This window comes from Halichondria panicea, chromosome 3, assembly GCF_963675165.1.
Source record: "Halichondria panicea chromosome 3, odHalPani1.1, whole genome shotgun sequence".
Taxonomy (NCBI): Eukaryota; Metazoa; Porifera; class Demospongiae; order Suberitida; family Halichondriidae; genus Halichondria; species Halichondria panicea.
In genome coordinates, this window is record NC_087379.1 from 2,460,203 (window position 1) to 2,479,446 (window position 19,244).

General features: G+C 40.9%; 3 protein-coding genes and 1 long non-coding RNA gene across 5 annotated transcripts in view; 2 read left to right on the forward strand and 2 right to left on the reverse strand.

Annotated features, from left to right (window-relative positions):
- Positions 1-19,244, forward strand: part of LOC135334403 (uncharacterized) — a 130,826-nt gene that overhangs the window by 61,626 nt on the left and 49,956 nt on the right. The window lies entirely within an intron of this gene.
- LOC135334407 (TNF receptor-associated factor 5-like) lies at positions 64-3,196 on the forward strand. Its single transcript, XM_064529568.1, has 3 exons — positions 64-1,190; positions 2,368-2,450; positions 2,731-3,196. Exons 1-2 carry the CDS (start codon positions 210-212, stop codon positions 2,374-2,376), a joined length of 990 nt encoding a protein of 329 aa, XP_064385638.1. The 5' UTR covers positions 64-209; the 3' UTR covers positions 2,377-2,450; positions 2,731-3,196.
- On the reverse strand, positions 3,506-12,220 carry LOC135334384 (rab11 family-interacting protein 5-like). Its single transcript, XM_064529536.1, has 7 exons — positions 11,844-12,220; positions 11,419-11,457; positions 8,622-8,724; positions 7,419-8,118; positions 5,671-6,895; positions 4,230-5,392; positions 3,506-3,768 (listed from the first exon to the last, which is right to left on the reverse strand). Exons 1-7 carry the CDS (start codon positions 11,917-11,919, stop codon positions 3,622-3,624), a joined length of 3,453 nt encoding a protein of 1,150 aa, XP_064385606.1. The 5' UTR covers positions 11,920-12,220; the 3' UTR covers positions 3,506-3,621.
- LOC135334416 (uncharacterized) lies at positions 13,012-16,259 on the reverse strand. 2 transcript variants are annotated; one of them, XR_010394270.1, is made up of 4 exons: positions 15,544-16,259; positions 14,412-14,573; positions 13,932-14,054; positions 13,012-13,247 (listed from the first exon to the last, which is right to left on the reverse strand). It is a non-coding gene; the product is annotated as an uncharacterized LOC135334416 (long non-coding RNA). The 2 variants fall into 2 exon arrangements; XR_010394269.1 differs by having other exon boundaries at positions 14,422-14,573; positions 15,544-15,972.

A 19,244-nucleotide genomic window follows, 5' to 3' on the forward strand; every position in this document is an offset into this window, starting at 1 on the left:
TGTGTCTGCATGTGACCCGAGAGCCCAGCCTCACCAGCTGCTGTGGACAGCACTTCTGCCAAGCCTGCATATAAAAGATATTCACTGACAAGAAACCTTGCCCTCTTTGTAAGGAAAACAGTTTCACGACACTTTTAGACAAGAAGCAACGAAGAAGAATTTTTGATATCCAGGTCTACTGCAATAAAAAAGCTGATGGTTGTGACTGGATGGGTGGTTTGGGAGAGCTAGAACAACACCTTGGTGAGAAATGCCAATTAGTTCTTGTGGATTGTCCGTATAACTGTAGAAAACATATTCCAAGGAGATTTCTAACAGAGCACAAAACTAACGATTGCCCCAGAAGACCACACAGCTGTGAGTACTGCCAGCTGGAGGTAACGTATCAAGAGATCCAAGATGATCACCTCCCAGTGTGCCCAAAGTACCCGGTGGAGTGCCCCAACAAGTGTGGAGTGGCTCCCCCTGAGAGACGTCAACTGGAGGGGCACCTGAGAGAGTGTCCTCGGGCAATGGCCGAGTGTGAGCTGAAGGAGCTGGGCTGTGAGGAGGTGGTCCAACGGAAGGACTCGGACAAACACATGGAGCAAGCTGCTCAGAAACACACGAGGCTAATGGCTAGTCACTACCTAAAAAGTCAGAGAACGCAAACTAAAGATATCATTAAGCTAACAGAAGAGAACGAAGAATTAAAGCAATCATTACAACACAAATACGAGAAACTAGAACTAGAACTTGAATCAAAATCTAAAGAGCTGTCAGCTTTATCCAGTCAGATGGACATTCTTACACAACATGTGAGCGTTAGCTTCACTAGCGTGACTGTCGACTATGAAAATGAAAAAGAATACCATGAAAGATGGAGAAACAGTGAGTACTTTCGCACGGTTCTAAAAGGATACGTCATGGAGGTTAATTTCTTTTTCAATCGTTATTCTCAAAGGCTTGATTTTGAGCTCACCTCTAGGAATTGCCGAGCTAATGAAAAGCTCAATTGGCCAACATTTTTCCTAATGACAGTCACAATGCTTAACCAGGCCGGTAACCATAGCCACTATCAGATTACTAAATATTTAGTAGTTAAGAGGCACGACTTTAACGATCAACTTCGAATATCGTACGACACTATAGATAATCCACCTCCTGGAGTGCAGTATATCGTTAATGGCCACGTCAAGTTCCAAATAATTGTGAGCGAACAACACTGTGGTATGCATGACTCCGTAGATGCATGTACCATAATTAAATAGCTCTCGGACTGTATTTATGACCAAACATCAATGACCGAAACTTCTAATAGTTTTATTAGCTATAAATATATAGCCTATAGCTTGTGGTAGTAATAGGGTCACTGTGTGCATGTGTGTGTGTGTTTGATGGTGTATATATACAGAAGTATAGGCGGTGGGATCAGGCTTTCCAACACACTGATAACTACTCAGCCTAAAATTAGAAATAGCTCAAAGCAATCCGATCTGTATCCAGGTTATTTTACATAGTCTACATCACAGTGCCTATAGATTATTTTGGGAAGCTCTTCAGTAATAGCAGGAGTTCATGCAACTCCTGATGATAGTTAAGGGACTACAGAAACAAAAGAAGAACAAAATAGGACGCCCGACCTTGAGAGTCGAGAATAATGGGTTAAGGAGTCTTTAACGATGCACCAACCCTCCCCATTCATCTGTTTACATTGGGGCTATGCAAGCTAATCACATTTGAGGTCATGCTGACATAAATTATAGCACTTGTCTTGGACTTGATATTGGCTGCTGTGATACTTCAAGTTAGCTTGCATGGCTGTACATGTTGTGTAAACTAGTTGACCCGACTAAGAAAATGGCGACATCATCGACAAAGTTTTACACACACAGTGACACAGTACGTAGAATATTAATATTTAGGATACTGATGTTGTCTTGTAGAATGGCTACAGTCTTCTCACATCGTATTGGTCAGCATGGCAATGACCCCTTACCTCCCATGCTTAATTCTGTTTCTCAACCCAATTAATATACTCTAATGGACAGTGGCAGAACGTATACACATCCGGGGATGGATGTAGCATGATGTTCTCGATGACTAGTAGCTTGACGATATCAGGCTCCATCCCCTGCCATGCCCTTTCCATCATGCTCCATCCCCTGCCACACCCTTTCTATCATACTCCCATGCTGCAGCAGAGGGGGGTGGGTAGTTGGGCGGTGTACAACCAACGCATCTCATGAGCGCGTGTTGGTTGGACTCCGCCCAACTAGGGGGTGGGTGGGTAAATACGATACAAATGATAACTGGTGTACAAACGATATACGTATTTCACTTGAGTTATGTAGTTCGTCAACTGGCCCAAACCACTACCTCATGTAGGATCAGTAGATATGAGCTGTGAAGCCTGTGATCCCCCTCAGAACACCCAACTCTCTTTGCTGCAGAGAATGAAGAATGCCAATGTAAGCAATCATTATACAACAGTTCGGGACATCAATAATGCTATAAATGTGCCTTCCCTAAATTGTGTTACTCCACAAAGTGAACCTGCGCTTTATAATAATTCCTAAATGTAGGTTACTCCACCTGCATGCATACACACAATTCTCCGTCAATGTTACATATGCCACCCCTAAATGTAGCTAGGTCACTGAGCAGGCTTCCAAAATAGGTTGCTATAATACTATGTGTTTCACATAATAATAGCTTTGAGTATCCCTAAGTAATATACCTATCATACAGATGCACACAGGAGCCTATCGAAAACAATTCACAGACAGGTGTTAAGAAGGTGCAACATCAAGATGCTGGCATGCAGTCAGAGGCTGTCCAAAGAGCCATGGATTGCTCAAATTCAAATTCAGAGGTGGGAGTTGTCTGGATGGAAGGGAGATACAACAGCAAACGGAGAGTGGCAAGAAGACAGAATCGAGGAAGCTAATTGAGCTAGTGGGAAGATTCAATCACAAAATTCTTGGTACTTGTATTATACACGATTTCTAGTCTTGCACCAGCCCCTATTGGAACGCTAGGTCGAAATGGTGCGAGACTACGCGATTTCCAGTTGACATCCACCAGCCATGCATCTAGATCTACGTAAAAAGACGATAGTTTAAAGAGTGTATTAAGCAAAGTGACGCCTATATAGTTTTGTGTATGCTTTTATTCTCTTTATCATCATGACATAAATAATGCACAGCCACACTTGAAAATTAGCCGCAAGCCAGATGTATCACCCCAAAGGTAATCTATTTTGGGGTTTGGCTTTCAGCCGAAACTTCTCGAGGAATGCAGGTGGGCAATTATACATGCGCACATGCATCCATAGTGCATATGGATAGTGCAACTTCAGTCTCGCGGGATCAGACCTAATATCTCGGTGGCAAAATCAAGTAGAGCTATTATGATTGATTTTTTTACCCCCCTGAGAAAAGGTTTGTAAAATATTAAATCGTGGTCAGACCTTCAACCACGAAAACACCACAAATATTTTGCCCCACGAAAATTACCCTCTCTATACAGTATAAACTTCTTTGTTGATAATAATAAATACATGGGTATTGTGCTGATGAAAAACATGCAGTGTACACACAACAAAACTGCACTGTAAACATTATGAAACATGCAGGGGTGCTATACACTAGACACTGTACTCAATAGAGCTGGATTAGTCTCCATTATTCTGAGTAATAAGTTATCGAGATAGTTCTTTACATCTTTCAATTCATCTTCTGCATTCTTCGATCTTTGTTTGCTGTGAATAAGCTCCTTTACAAGTTCCTGTGAACGTGACGGAGATAGAGAGTGATTGATAAGCAATGAAAAGTATATACCTTAAGGTGACAAAATTATTTTCGCGAGTGCTATTTTTGTGAGTGAGAGTAAAATCGCAAAAATTTTACTCGCAGAAAATGCTCATTAAAACCACTTGCAAGTATTTATATGGACATATAAGTACATGTATCAGTCCTATAATTAGGTACATGTAGGGTTTAGATTTTACCCTCAGCTAAGGATTGAAATAAAGGGACATTAGCCTATACATCAACGGAGTGAACGCTAAGAGTATACACACCGGGCCGGGCCCTAACAGAAAGGTCGTCACTAACCAAACCAAATTCTGTGTGGTATAAGAGCTTCTTCTTAGCAACAAACACACTCAACTAATTATTATTATAAGTATAGCCATGCAACCGAATCGTACTTCCTATATTGCCTTTTGTTATATACAAACCACATACCTCCTTGCTCCAGTGTGAGCAGTCGTGATGCATGAGGTCATCCAGACTCACTTCCTCGCTAGTGAAGGATCCTATGCCCTCGCTGCCAATAGAGCTGCATGTGGTGTGACGAATGTGGTTACTGCTGACTGCACCCGCAGGATTGGGGGAGGAGGTCCGTCTCACTGACAGATGGTTACACTCGGCTCCCGTTAGAGTTTTAATTGAGGAAGTGTCTGTTAAAGTGGGCGTGTCTTCTTTTAATTCACGGGTGGGTGATTTAATTATGTTGCTTTCTTCAGGCAGTGTTTTACCTTTATTTTCTTCAGACGAATTTTCTTCTGGTGTCTTTTCTTTTGCACTGTCGATACTAACTAAGGAATTGGAAGGAACTTTCAATGAAGGTGGTTGCAGGTCGTCTACAGATCCTGAGTCTGTTGTGTCAATGCAAGTAATCGATGGTTTAGACGCAGGATTGAGAAGAGATTTTGTTCTCCTCAGAGAGCTGAAAGGATTGTGAATAACATTCGAGAAAGCCGAGGCAGCTGATCGATTTCGTTTAACCTGCGGACTACTCTCAGTACTTGATGTGGATCTATCCAAACATTCCTCCTCCACTCTGAGTCCTTTTTGAGGGATTCTTTGATTGTTTTTCTTCTGTTTGCGACTATCTTGGTACATGTTGATAGCTTGTCTCAGTCCCCCAGATGGTTTACGACTTTTAAATGCACTGGATACAATTTCGCCAGGTGACTTTCCACCATACAAATTCGGTGTACTAGGAGTTGATGATCTATCTGAGTCTTGGCTAATGGTTGAAGTTGTGCTGATTCTAGAAACGGATCCTTCTCTGTACAAGTCTTCCATTGAGTTGATGTCTCTCGGTGGAGATTGCGGGATTGAATTGAGAATGTCTGGATTGTAAGAGGCAAGTAAAGCAATGTTCATTGATCTGCGATGCATCACAGAATTGTCTGCAGAAGTTCGACTAGGCTGTCTTAGTGTTACACCTCTTCTATTGAGTGCAAGTGCTTCTTGGCTGCTAGATAAGGTTGAGGGTCTCGGGTTATGGGAGGAAGTGAAGTTGCTGTCAGAGAGTTGTTTTGCTAGCTTGCTTCGCGAAGGCAAGGTTTGGGACGAGTAGTCCATTAGGGACGGAGGTAAGAGTGACACTGGGTGGAAACCTAGAAGGGTAAGAGGATAAATTACATCACATAGCTTACATCGTATTATGCGTTAATGCATGTTGAATATTCTAAATTGAGAGCCTAGCTCCAAACAAAATACAAACCCTACTGTAAACAAAGGACTATTGCGAGCAAGTTATTTTTAAATGGATTCTCTATAGACTCAACTCATTAGAGAATACCCCAACACATGATACATATAATATTATGATACTTTTATGTTTATGGCTACAGCTATAAAGGTCACCATGCAGTATGCTTTAAGTGACACTCACCATTTTTGAAGAGTGGTGAGGCCTTGCTGTAGGCCACAGTGTGCTTAGGTTTCTTGCCATCCAGGATCACAGAGGAGGATGTATCTCTCTCTAGACTCAGCGACATTTCAGAGGAGTACTCCTGGTCAGGATCATTTGGTTCTTCGGGATTGACAGTTTTCACAGATTTCGTTCGTAGGGTTACTGTTTCAGATTCAAACTCAGACATATTTTTGACAGCTGATACTAATGAAGGCTGTACACATTCAGTTGTTTCATCCGATAAATGTTCACTTTCAGGCAATCGATTATTTGTTTCATTTTCCGTCTTGTCTTCATGTTGTCTCTCGTCACTGATATATGTAGCTGGTTGCAACTCATCAAGCTTCTCCGCTTCGTTTGACGGACTCCTTTCATCACAAACAATATTTTCTTTCACTCTCCTTTCGTTGTTACTACTCTCGATAACAACACTTTTAGGCCTCCTTCTAACCGGAGCCTTTTCTCTCATACTAACCGAACGAGTTCCTCTACTGAGTGGCCTTGCTCCGTTCAGCCTACTACCACTGGGGGTCCTCGACACTGCAGGAGATCTTGTAGGTGTGGCCGCCGTTGTGGAGGGTCTTGTATTAGGGGTACTGGTAGAAGGGGCCCTTGGTTTAGGCTGTCGCTTGACGCCATTACTTGTACTCAATGTTTTTGGCTTCTGTCTGAAAGAGATGGAGGGACTAATCGATCCTTTTGCAGAAGGCGGTTGTGTTCTTGACGTAGGACTAACTGTTCGACTGCTTTGCTGAGAGCTAAGCTTCGAAATCGATATCGTACTTCCAGGTGGAGAATCCTGGGAAGTCCTCTTTTCAGCCTTTGTTGCCTCTGTAGTGTCATCAACGCCTATAGCCAAATGCTTTATCTTGTGTACTGAGGAGGAAGTGTTGTAGCCACTTTCAGGGTCTTGCTTTCTCTTAACTTCAGGTGATTTTCCAGTAGTGTTCACTTCCCCAGCTGACTCATACGACATTTCACTCATCAACACAGAGTTGTCATCTACACACAGTGATTGCGTTCTGCTTCGTAGGAACTTTGGGCTGTGAGCGATGCTATTGCTTTTGGCAATGTATGTGTCTTCGCCTAGTGTGGGAGTGCGGTCTGTGGGAGTGTGGGCGGGTGAGGGTGTAGGGATAGGGAGGGTGTGCATCGACCAACGCTTCTTTTTTGTTCGGAAACTGTAATAGCGGGCAGCCGGAGACTGGAGGGAGAACGACAATATATGACTAGTATATCTCAGAAGAAAATTACATTTGTACATTATACATGTAGCTACGTCAAACTTTTACCTAATAGAGGCCCATTACTGCATGTAAGTGCAACGGGATTGTGTGTGTTGGATTGTATCATAACCACAGAGACTATGCATGGCTGCTCACACAATCACACCATAGCAACACTCCCTTCCTATTTGGTCTACTGTCAGCTTCTAGACGGCAAACTGAGCAACCCTAAAAGTGACCTACAAGTAACTCTATAACCCTAAGTGACTACCTTTTAACACCAATACGTGTTTATATTGAACGCAGCTGTACAGTATTACAGTGCACTACCATTACAAACACAGCAGATGTTTCTGTGGTTAATTTCTATACATTAAGCCATTAGCTGTTACACACACTCCTCTGCACTTGTGGTTAATAAGAAAACACTCGACAAATTACATTAGTGGCTGCATGACTAGCAGAAATACAGAAATGTGTACAATGTCCCCCCTCACTCACCCTCTTGACATTGTCCCCTTCCACCTCGTGTGTCTCCTCCTCCTCCAGAGCATCTGCCAACGCCCTGTTCGACTTCAACGATGAACTACTCTCCGACTCAGATGATGAAATGTCAGATATACTAGTACCAGAGGGCCTTTTCGATATTTCCGGATTTAGTGAGCCGACGTCTATTGTATTAGAACATGCTCGATGTTGGACGGGTGGAGAGCTCGAGAATGATGTAAATTCCTCATCGCAATCTTGAAGAGCTGGAGAGCGGTTCTTCTTTCGAAAGGAGCGGCGAAATACAGACATCTTTTCTTTAACTTTGGGTGCTTTGTTATTACTCTTCTCGTTCTGTTGTCCTTCGTTAGGCCAGCTGGAACTTCTGTCTTGATTCTTCAGGTCTGATTTTGTCCTCTTCAACATAGCTTTGGTAGGTACAGGGTAAACTTTTCTCGAAGAAGTGGGCTCTGCTGCAAATGTGTCTGAAAATTGAATCCACTTGAACTGCAGTTGAATTGATACTTTCAAGTCTCCACGTAGCTTGAGATTTTGCTTGCCCGGTCTGGAGCCTAGTTTGTACCAGTGTGTGACTAGTTTAGAGGTGAGCTGAAAGCCGCTTAGGGGTATAGCAATATAGCCGATGAGTTCGTCTGATAATCGACCCTTCTGTCTCACTGCAATGTGCAGGGTTGTGTCCAAGGACATGAGAGGGCTGTGTGTGTGTGTGTGTGTGTGTGTGTGTGCGTGTGTGTGTGTGTGTGTGTGTGTGTGTGTGCGTGTGCGTGTGCGTGTGTGTGTGTGTGTTTGTGTGTGCGTTTTTGTGTGTGGGGGTGGTGGTTATATGAAAAACGGATATGCAAAACAATTGTATTGATCAATGTGGAACATCATTCTATACTTGTTTTTTTTACTTATTTAGCCTCTAGTCACTGTGTACTGCCATTTGATATGCTTGTAAAAGAAATACGGTTCTTACAAAGTAGATAACTACAATATTATGACATGTGTATCCTGTGACACTTCGTTTTATTGAACAGGCAACTTTTAAACCAGACGCACAGACAATGAACAATACAAGATGACAACAACAACAACAAGGAAATTGTACGCAGCTTCAAACAGTACTTTATAGTACTGAGAAGCTATTATACACTCCTCGTTTCAGACTTATCTGACATATATACTAGCTAGCATAGAAATGATCTTCATGCTCACATTTCACTGATAAAATTCCATTCCGGTTCTGTTGATTTTGGAACGGAACTGGTGACAATCTTCTCCTTCTCAGTACACACAGTCACGTAGAGCTCACTGGATGCTACAATTAAGGGTGTGTGGAGAGAGGGGGGGTGGTTTAAGAATGTAGTAGAATAATTATACCTGTGCGAGGCACTGCAACTGTTAGAAGTAGCCACATGCAAACACATGCTATACGAGTTAGTATTGTTTACATGCACACTTAGCGTCAACATTTATTTCACACAGGATTACTTTGTTGCCAACAACACCTGCCATTCATGAAGCATGACCATTAGTGCTAACAGAACCATTTTAGTTTATACTCAATAGCAGACCACAGTAGTCACAGTGATAGCTGTTCAATAAGCAAGTATTTACGAAGTAGCTATACATGTATACTCAATAGCAAACCAGTAGCCACGGTGATAGCTGTTCAACAAAAACAAGTATCCACTGGGGAGTGTATCCAATAGGGAAAACAAAAGCATTATCGCATTACAATAGCATGTGAATGTAATACTAGCTTGTTCCTCAGATACATGTACAACAACTCAAATTACTGACACTGGGTCAACCTTACTGAGCTAGTGCACTACATTCCAGTTTACAGGCAATAGAGAATGATGAATGAAAGGTGGTTGAGAGATAATTCATAAAGGAAATGCTTTGAGGCATAATATGCCCCCCACAAATAGTTAAACACAAACAAAGCAATTCAATCACTATATTCCTTTTACTGTTGACACACGAAAGGTAATTGAATAGTTAGCATGTCAGGCTAACTAGGCAGCGGGTGATACATTGTCTAACGAATTGGTTAACGAATGAGCGGCGAACAAACAACAAACACTTCAGAGCAATAAAGCAATAACATCATAAGAGAGGAATCTCTTGAATACACTTCAAGACATAGCATACAATACTTGTGTACCAAACAATTGTTAACGTCACATAGTTTGACTAGCTGGCACTACACACTGCTGTCACTTATAATTATGTTCTTTGAGTCAAACGTACATTTGCAACTGAAACCTAAACCTTCTAAAGATGCACTGCAACTGTGACAAACTGTGAATGAGCTAAGAACAATTTGTAAATGTATTTTAGGGTGTGTATAGTTGTGAACATATTCCTAGTTAAGCAGTGGACCCACCCCAACAGTGTTATAACATGTACCTCTCACTGCCAACCAAAATACCTCTTGAATATAATGCTAGGTTAGGTTTTTACACAGAGGGAGAGTATGAGAGATGAAATTCAATTGTGTAGGAAAGCTAGTGATTACAAGCTCGCTTAAGCGTATAGAATTGTAACCAAGGTGGAACTGATTGGATTAACTGATAATGCATCAACGGTATTTTAGCCAATGACAATTCCCAGCTGACAAAGCAATCAGCTGTTACAGTAAATGTATCCTCCCTTGGGATACACCTGGACCATACAGGAAGTATACCTCCATACGATGTGGTCACACAATGACAGCTAGGGAATAGTTGAATGGTTGATTATAGTGAGAGTTCTATACCATAGAAATGACTACGTGTACACCATGCAATGGAACAATTAATCCTTTCTTACACAAACCCTATATGCTCACATTTTCAAGTTAGATCATGCTTCTCTCAGGCCGGTGTAATGTGCAGACTTAGGTTTCTATGTATATGGAACAGATACCAAGGCAATGCAGTGATTAAATACTTATACCCTCACTTGTGCACAGTGTGCAAATTCCTAGCATGGATGTGTATTAAAAAATCTACGGTTATACGATTGCCAGCTAATAGTAATTTCTTCTATCAACGTTTGAACAAAATCTCTGATTGATAAATTTGACCAGCAGTGCTAACTGCAGGCTTCAGCTGCATATTCAAGTTGCTAGGCAAACATATCAAACAGAGGCCAGTTATAAACAGTACGTACATGTTTGTACTCCCAGGTCAAGTGAATGAAAGTAGGCCATATTAAAGTGAATGTAGTGAACTTATTAATTGTTGCCTGAAAAAATTCACAAACAGTAGGTGATTATTATTAAAGGTGCATACTGGGGAGGAGGGGGTTTTTACATGGAAGTGATTATACCGATATGACGAAAACTATATGGAGACATTCATGTATGTGTGCGGTACAGTAGTGAACACTACAGACAGCATTGCATCATACGCTTTACATGAACGTAAGCTAACACTTAATCACTCCGATATGTATCAAATTCCAAGAACAGAAACAATTCACACAACAAGATCGTCAATAAGCATAATTAGTACACAATACGAAGGAGACATTTGTTTTCACCGAGATAGTATCTATTGCCAAAGAATTTTTTCTTCTCCATTCACGTACCCCTTGTTCTCAGCACAATAATATTACCTTTTACGGTAGTTTTACTACAGTGGTATTGTTCTAGTTCTGATGTCACACACTAGACTACATCTGTACCACTTACACCGGCCAATTTGACAACATGGCATCTCATCTAATAACTACGATCCTACGATCCTAATACATCCCATTGTGGTGCACTATCGTACCGTCAAGAATTGACTATTATCATAAAATTCTTGCTTGTAGATGATAGACCGTGATCTTACCAAGGCTTAGTCTACTGCAATATTAATTAATATGGAGTATCTAAAAAGGCCAGTTTTAGAGTCAATTTAGCTACAGTATTTTACAAGTACAAGCTCTCAACAGTATTCATACAGCCCTGTGGTCACAGCTCCAGTAGACCTCATATCAATGAATGTATAAAACCACACAACACTACTGTACTCACCACTTTTACTCTTTAGCAGGAGCTCTCTTCCTTGATTTACTGCAAGGTATAATGGAAGGTAGTTAATTGGAGACTGTCTCTAGTAGCTAGCTACACTAGTGCCACTGGGGGAGTTGAACAGTTGACGCCGCTAACTTGTGATATAGTCTAAAGAATGTAGTGGGCAAGTTGGCTAACACGCCCATGCAGGAAGACTAATCTCACAAGCGGAAACGAATTGTTTAATTGACTCTTAATGATATTCATTGCTTGATAAAGGCCGGCTAGCGAGTGAGCATTGAAGAAGGCCGGCCCCCATGATCCCCATCTGCATGCATGGTCTCCTAACAATATTATACTTGCCAGCCAATGCATACGCTGAATGTAAACACACGATACATAATTGTGATGACCACCTTGAATACTTCATGCATCACTGTACTTACTGGTGATTTGAACATGTGAAGGCACCCAATCAGTGCTGGAATTCATTCTGTTGCTTGATAATTCCCAACTGATCATGTAAACGTACTCAACAGACTCGAACTGTTAGCTTAATGCTATATAGAAGATCACAGCTCAACTCTGTTTAGTAACTAGCTATAGGTCTAACTACTTTTCTTTGGAGTTGAGCAGCTAGCTAGCTTGTTCTAGTTGCAGCAGAGGGCTTGTAGCTAGCTAGCTTGTATATTAGAGCTACAACGACTTGTTAAAAACTTGTACTGTATACTATACTTGAAGGTCACATTATACAGTGGCTCCACTTCAAAGTCTAAACTAGGTAGGTTTGGTTTGTTGCATACCAATGGAAGTGGTATTGGAAGCCAGCTCTCAGATTAATGACCTTCCTATAGAAACCTTCTAACTATGTCTTGCCATATACACCACACCACCCACAGAAACATCATATCTATTGTGTTCAGACCTCCAGATAATTAGCACCATATTGTGATGAAAATTATTATTATCGTAATCCCAGTATGAAAATATCACATTTGGTATAGTAAACACACACTTCTTTCAAATAGAGTATTGCTTTTGAGCTTGATGCGACTTTATATAAAGTTTGGGACTGTCATGTGTTATACAAACAGTAGTGGACTTCTTCGCCCTACTGTTAATATAGATGACGCACTCACTGAGAAATGAAGATTGCAAATCGTAATCATAGACATAAAAGCATAATTATATATGTATAGATCATGCTATATAAAATTACAATGCATTTTTTTGCGTGTCGACCTCCTTTAAACAGTTTACTGATTGTAAGAACAGTTGACTTTCTTTGCAAGCACTTGGAATCTCAAATATGCTCTGTTTAGGTTAACACTATTGCTATGATCTTGTCATCAGTCATGACATAATTGCATGACTATCAGTAAACGTATGCTTGCTGGAAATACTAGCGATGATATCATGTGCATGCTATAATTATATACTTGGCATGGGTACAATGCGGTGTATGCATTAACAGGATAGGGTGTGGTGTCTTTAGCCTGGCCCAGCCTATAATCATCACCCACACACACTCCTATTGTCCGAGAGAGCCAAATTCTATTTGCCTTATAATCCAACTCATTATGCAAGAATGGAAGTAGCCATTGTGTCCGAGTCCCATATCGGGCAAATACAACTGACAATTACGGGCAATAAACGTACACAGCAGCGTATAAAACTTATAGAGCCTGTTGTTGAGTGGGTGACTATAACAATAGCGTGTAATGATTAAATGAGTACATTGAGAATGTTTGACTGACTGAGTTCGTTATTTGTTCACTTGAAGTTTGAGTAGAGTGTGAGAATGAGCTGAGATAAAGAGATATGAGGTCGTACACACAGCAGTACTGCTCCTGAGGGGGTGCAGAGAACATTATTGAGAGAGAGAGAGTGTGATAAACAATCTCACTAGAAAATGTAATAAGCACATATTGAAGTGGCAAGCACTCATTCATGACAATTGATACACAATTTGCAAACTAGTGAAGAACAAACTGATTGAGCTCTGAGATAAGCAAACTTTGAGGTGGGTTGATAAAAAGGGTAACAGCAGCACACAAACTACAATACAAGATGGTGTAGGAAGTCTAATGATTGTAAAGGAAGCCTGTCTATAACCTCTGTCACCATTCAAAGAACTATGGCTATACATTAATAAGCAGGTGTTGCCATGTGGGCCTGCACTTGAATGAGGCTTTGGTATTGACCTGGCTGTGCTATAGAGTGACCACAATTTCACTGTACAAAACACAAAACGCTAGATAACTTCGAGAGATGCCATTATTTGTAGCATTCACACCAAACACCGAATCATTATGCTGTGTTATGTTGATGAGGTCAAAACGTGTAAGGGAGGAATTGCTTTGGGTATGTCGTTTATAATTCCAAAGACAAGGTCATTATCACTACACTAATCACAATTAAGTCACTAATCACAAGTTCTATAATCACAATAATTGGTGTAATGATGATGATGATTGAATGAGATTTTAATTGAACCATAATTATGTTTTATACATAAGTTTGTTATCACGTACCACAGTTTGTATGGCTCCCGGTTTTTGTAGCCTGGAACACATCGACAACGCTCTCACATTTGCTCTTAAGAGTCAATGCAGTTGAGCAGGGCACAGAACACGGCACACCTGCCCACGGTGTTGCTATGGGTAGAACAGGTGTGGACTAAACACCAGTACAGAATTACCACACGCACACATAATTATGATGTGGACATTGAGAGCTTTATAACAAACAAGGTCCTAATCAGATTACCTCATCCCAAGGTTTGCACCACAATCCTTCAGCAGATTAATTGAAAACAAACACTGTATAACTAAGTGCTAACAAGGTGCTAACAAAGTGTAACATATACATGGGATAATACTGGAATCTGATATTTGCTTAAAAAACTCGAACTACATTATGTAGGTGCCACGTTGCAATAATAATAATTATGGCACATAGACAAACACAATAATTTCTGTACACACTGTAGTCGTTTAAACTTAGCAATTTACATCTCCGAACCTTCCATGCACGATAATGGGTTTGTCTCCGGTTCTCCTCTGAGCTATCATTAGTTTATCCAGCACTTTCATGAGGGCCACCGGGTTGACACACACTCCATCCTGGCTCCAACCAGCCATTTGGAACTGGATCACTTTCCGCAAATCTTCATCCTGTGAAGGAGTACATGTACTATTAACGACATCTCACAGGAGGGCCTAGCCTCGATCCCAGGCCGCACTTTACTTAGGGAAGTGGGCCTGGTATTGACTGCTTGCGCATGCGCTAATATCCCCCCGGTATCTGGGGGCTTTGGATAACATCGTATATGCTCAGTAAAACTATGACATCACAACGAACGGAAATGGATTGAAGGAAGTAGATAGAACGTTTGATTGAAGGTTTCTAACCCATCGGATAGCATTCTCTGATAGCTACCCTTAGCCTGCTATGTTAACAAAGGACTCACAGCCAGCAACAGTGTGGATGACGATCGTCTGAACGGAGTGAAAGCTGACAAGAGCCTATATGGACAGGCCACGCCCATTTAACACTAACTTTGGAGAAAGTCCATGCTACTGCAGAAGAAAATAGCTGTACAACAAACCTACACAGCTCTGTCTCTAGCTAGCTAGCTATATAGCTGTGTATGACTTTTAGGATGAAATTTTACGGGAAAAAATATCCCATAATTTTGCGCATGCGCAAGCAGTCGATAGCAGGCCTTCTTTTCTATAAAGGCCGGTGAAGAGGAGGGCTAGTCGAGCGTCGCCGCCCTCCTTGAAGGAGGTCGGGAATCAAGCCTATCCACAGTTTTGTTCTGGCCTGTTATGCAATAGTATCATTATTTTAAGTGGGTGTTAGCCAATAGCGATGAATATCATTTATTAAAGTGGGTGTTGGCCACGCCTCTCAGTCAATCCAACGTGTGCAAAATTCACACGTGGTAAAGTTGAGTGGGTGTGATCAATCCACTTGAGATACTGCAATCTGATTGGAGCTGGTGGAATTGAACAAAACTGTGGATAGGCTTGATTCCCGACCTCCTTCCGGGCAACGGGAGAGGGCGGCGGCGCCCGACTAGAGGAGGGCCATACATCTACAAGTAGTGTGGTAGATTTAGAGGCGATTACGGATACATACCTTGGTATGGTGTTAGTGATTCCAGAGGTCCTCACTAGGAAGCCTTCCTGCCTCTTCGCCTCTTTCTCTCAGAGTGAAGACGGTGTGTGTCAGTGACCTCATGCTTCTCCCCATTAATATGGCAGCCTTAGCCTGGATTCACAACTCACAAAAGCACAGCTAGCTTTTATTGTCTAGACTGCATTTTATTGGCGCTCCTTTACCAAAACAGGTACAGGGTCATGCAAAACACAGGCATTTATTATCTCTGATTGCTAAATGGTAGGGTGCAACAGGCAAATAACCATTCCATGACCTGCTTGCCAGCTTGATCAATGACTGCATGCTTAGGGGGAGAGGGGCACATGACCTTAATGTGTGTGAAATGCTTCTACAGGTACGACAGTGTTGTGTTGTATACACATTGCTAAACTGACTCACATGTCCCCAGGTCGCCTCAAATCAATACGTCACACTTCATACTTCATTCACCTTTATAAGCTTCAGAAATTGAATTTAACTTATGGCTTCTCAAATTATACGATGGCAACCTGGGGACATGTGAGTCAGTTTAGCTGTATCTAAAGACCCACGTCACATTGCACGCAAGTTGAAACTGAAACGAAGAATGGGAAGCGGCGGTATACAAAAAGGTTCTCAAGAGCCGGCACAAGACAAAAAAGAGAAGAGATCAGTACAACACTAAACTCGAAGGAAGCAGGACATATATATAACAATATGTGACAGGGCCTAGGAAAACAACCCTTATGGAGCAAACTTGTATTTTATTGCTTAATTAAATAAAGCAGTGCTTAAGCTTCAAATTGATTACAATATTACTCACTTTGCACCTTCCTACCCTAAAATATTTTCGGGTGAAAGGGGGACAGTATTGACCTACCGTTTTGAGAAACTAATGTTCCAAGTTTTATCCGCATACAAGAACAGCATGAAAAAATTCAATGGCTGCCTTGTAACGGCTAAATAAAAAATTTTTCGGATAACAATTTTTTTTTAAGTTAGAGGAGATATTGAAGTTACAAAAAAACCAAAATAGCTCTAAATATTTTACTTTGTAGCGTACTGAACATTATTAGTTTGCTCCATGCATAAGGGTTGTTTTCCTAGGCCCTGTCACATATGCACATAGTAACAATAAAATTATATGCTATAGATCTAGATCTATATACACGGAATGCAAGCCTTATTATAAAGCGCGCTACAGTGTACACAGTAAGTTGGACCAGGCAGCCTAACATGATCAATTATATAGAGTTACTTTTTGCTTTTAGAATTTTATGTCAAGTAAGGTGAAATTGTTGTTACAGTAGCTGTAGGTACAAAAACTAATCATTAAATAATTATACTAAAAATGTAATAAAACAATGATAATTATAGCTAGCTGCATGCGCATGTATACATGTACAGATGATGGAGAGGTCATGCATGCATGGTAGTATATATGTCTTCATCATCACTGTCCTCAAGCAAAGGCTCGCTTATTGTTTGGTCGCTATCACTCGTTTGATCATCGGTGCCTTGTTTCTCGTTATTTGCACTGTCTTCTTTTAGGAAACATGGAAAATGCTCATATAAGTCTTTCTCGATGGCTTCGTTATTTGCACTGTGGTCTTCTTTTGGTAACTCTGATTCTACAATGACACCTTCTTCGGCAGTTCCTTCATTACTTGCGTCAACCTCTTCTTTCTCATCATCTAATGCCGATTCAAAGTCTTTGAAGTCTACGTCAGCAATCTTATAAATTGTGGTGTGTACATTTAAAAATACGCTGATAGAAGGTCTCAAATCAGGGTTTTGACTCCAGCATTGAACAATGAGTTTATAATGTTCCTCTTCACAATCCTTAGGACAGTCCAAAACGAATCCTGTCTTTATAAAAAGTTCGGCTTGTGAATTGGGCATTTTCAGTACTTGGTGGCTCATAATCTCATACTGTAGAACTCCAAATGACCAAACATCAGATTTTATGGAATATTTATTTTCGATAAGAGCCTCAGGTGCAGACCATTTAATTGGTACTCTCTCTCCTTGTGGGATATGATATTCAAATTCCCCTTCTTTCAACTTTCGAGCTAATGAGAAGCTTCCTATCTTGCAATGTAATTTGTTGCCAACTAAGATTGCACGAGATGTTATAGATCTGTGAATACAATTCACGCTCCAAAGATAAGCCATTCCAGACGCTACTTGCTCAATAATGTGGATTTTAAGCCCAACACTAAATTTGTTTTTTTCAGTACTATTAAAACAGTTTATCAAATTGCCATAGAATAAGTATTCGGTGACAATGATCTGGAGTGGTTCTTCGCTTGTGCTTACACCATGGAGTTTAAGAATATTGTAGTGGTCTAGAGTGCTGAGCATGTAAGCTTCCTGCTGGAATTTTGATGATGTCATTGATCCCAGCTTCAGTTTTTTTATGGCAACTTGATGCTTTCGATGCTGTATTCCTTTCCATACTTCGCTGAATTGACCAGAATAGAGTCTACATTCGAACTGAATCACTTTGCTGTCTATTTCCCACAGTATATTGGGTAATTTCGTGAACAATGCCTTCATTGTGTGTTCCAGATGCTCATGAGCTTGCTTAAATCTATGCTCGTAGCTGGCAATTTTCTCAAATAAATTGTTTGTACAATTTTTTATTTTTTGTGCACGCCTTGAAAACGTACGCTCTCTCTGTTGCTCTCTCGATTCTATCATCTCATCAGTATTCACTTTGCTCACCTCCTGATGGTATTTGTATAGTCTTTTGCTTGCTTCCATCTTCTGAATTAATTCTGCATTAGACTTCTCTAATTTGTTGTGAACAAATTTCATTTGAAGGTGAGCATGATTTTGATTGTCTTCTTTAAGGTGTTGGGGCATGACTTTTCTCTCAGATTGAGCACTACAACCAACAAATTTGTAGGGACATGGTACTATTAATTCGGTACAATATTCTGAATGTTGATCATAGTAGGACCGTTTCATTTGCTCTCCACAATCATTGGGGCAAGGAATAAGATATTTAGGGCATTTTAAGAGATGATCACCAACGATGTTTTCCAATGTACCAACTAGGTTGCAATATTGGCATGCAACAGAGCGTTGAGGGCACTCATTTTCGAGATGATCAACAATCTCATGTCGTTCGAGACTCTCACCACATCCATTGCTGCAATCAAAATCTAGGTACTTGCAATCCACATACAGGTGATCATGGCTACTTTGAATGTCACCTGTCCACAGGCATCCTCTTTCTTTCATTGGGCACTTCACTTTTAGATGAAGAATATTCTTCCAGTTTGGTCTATCTAGGATGCACGTAACAGACCGCTGATTGCAACCAGGGCATTCATAAAGTTTTCCTTCAATGAAACTTGGCTCAGCACATGTTCTGCAGAGATGTGTTCCACAGCATTCAGTTAGCATTGGTTCGTTGAGGATTTCAGCACACTGACTACACAAATCCTCTTCGGTTGGTGGATTATCAATAAAAGACCACTGATACTGGTGTATGTCGAACTCATTTTTCTGATCATAAATTGCCATAGCTAGAGTTTTCAGCTGCTATATCTTGTGCATGTGCACATCTATGCTTTAGTTTATATAGTGTTTTGAACCAGGAAATATACAATTAAAATATTGACGGATGCGTTGATTGGCTCAATGTGCACATGCATGCAGTGAGATGTAATCTACACCCCTCCCTGCACTGA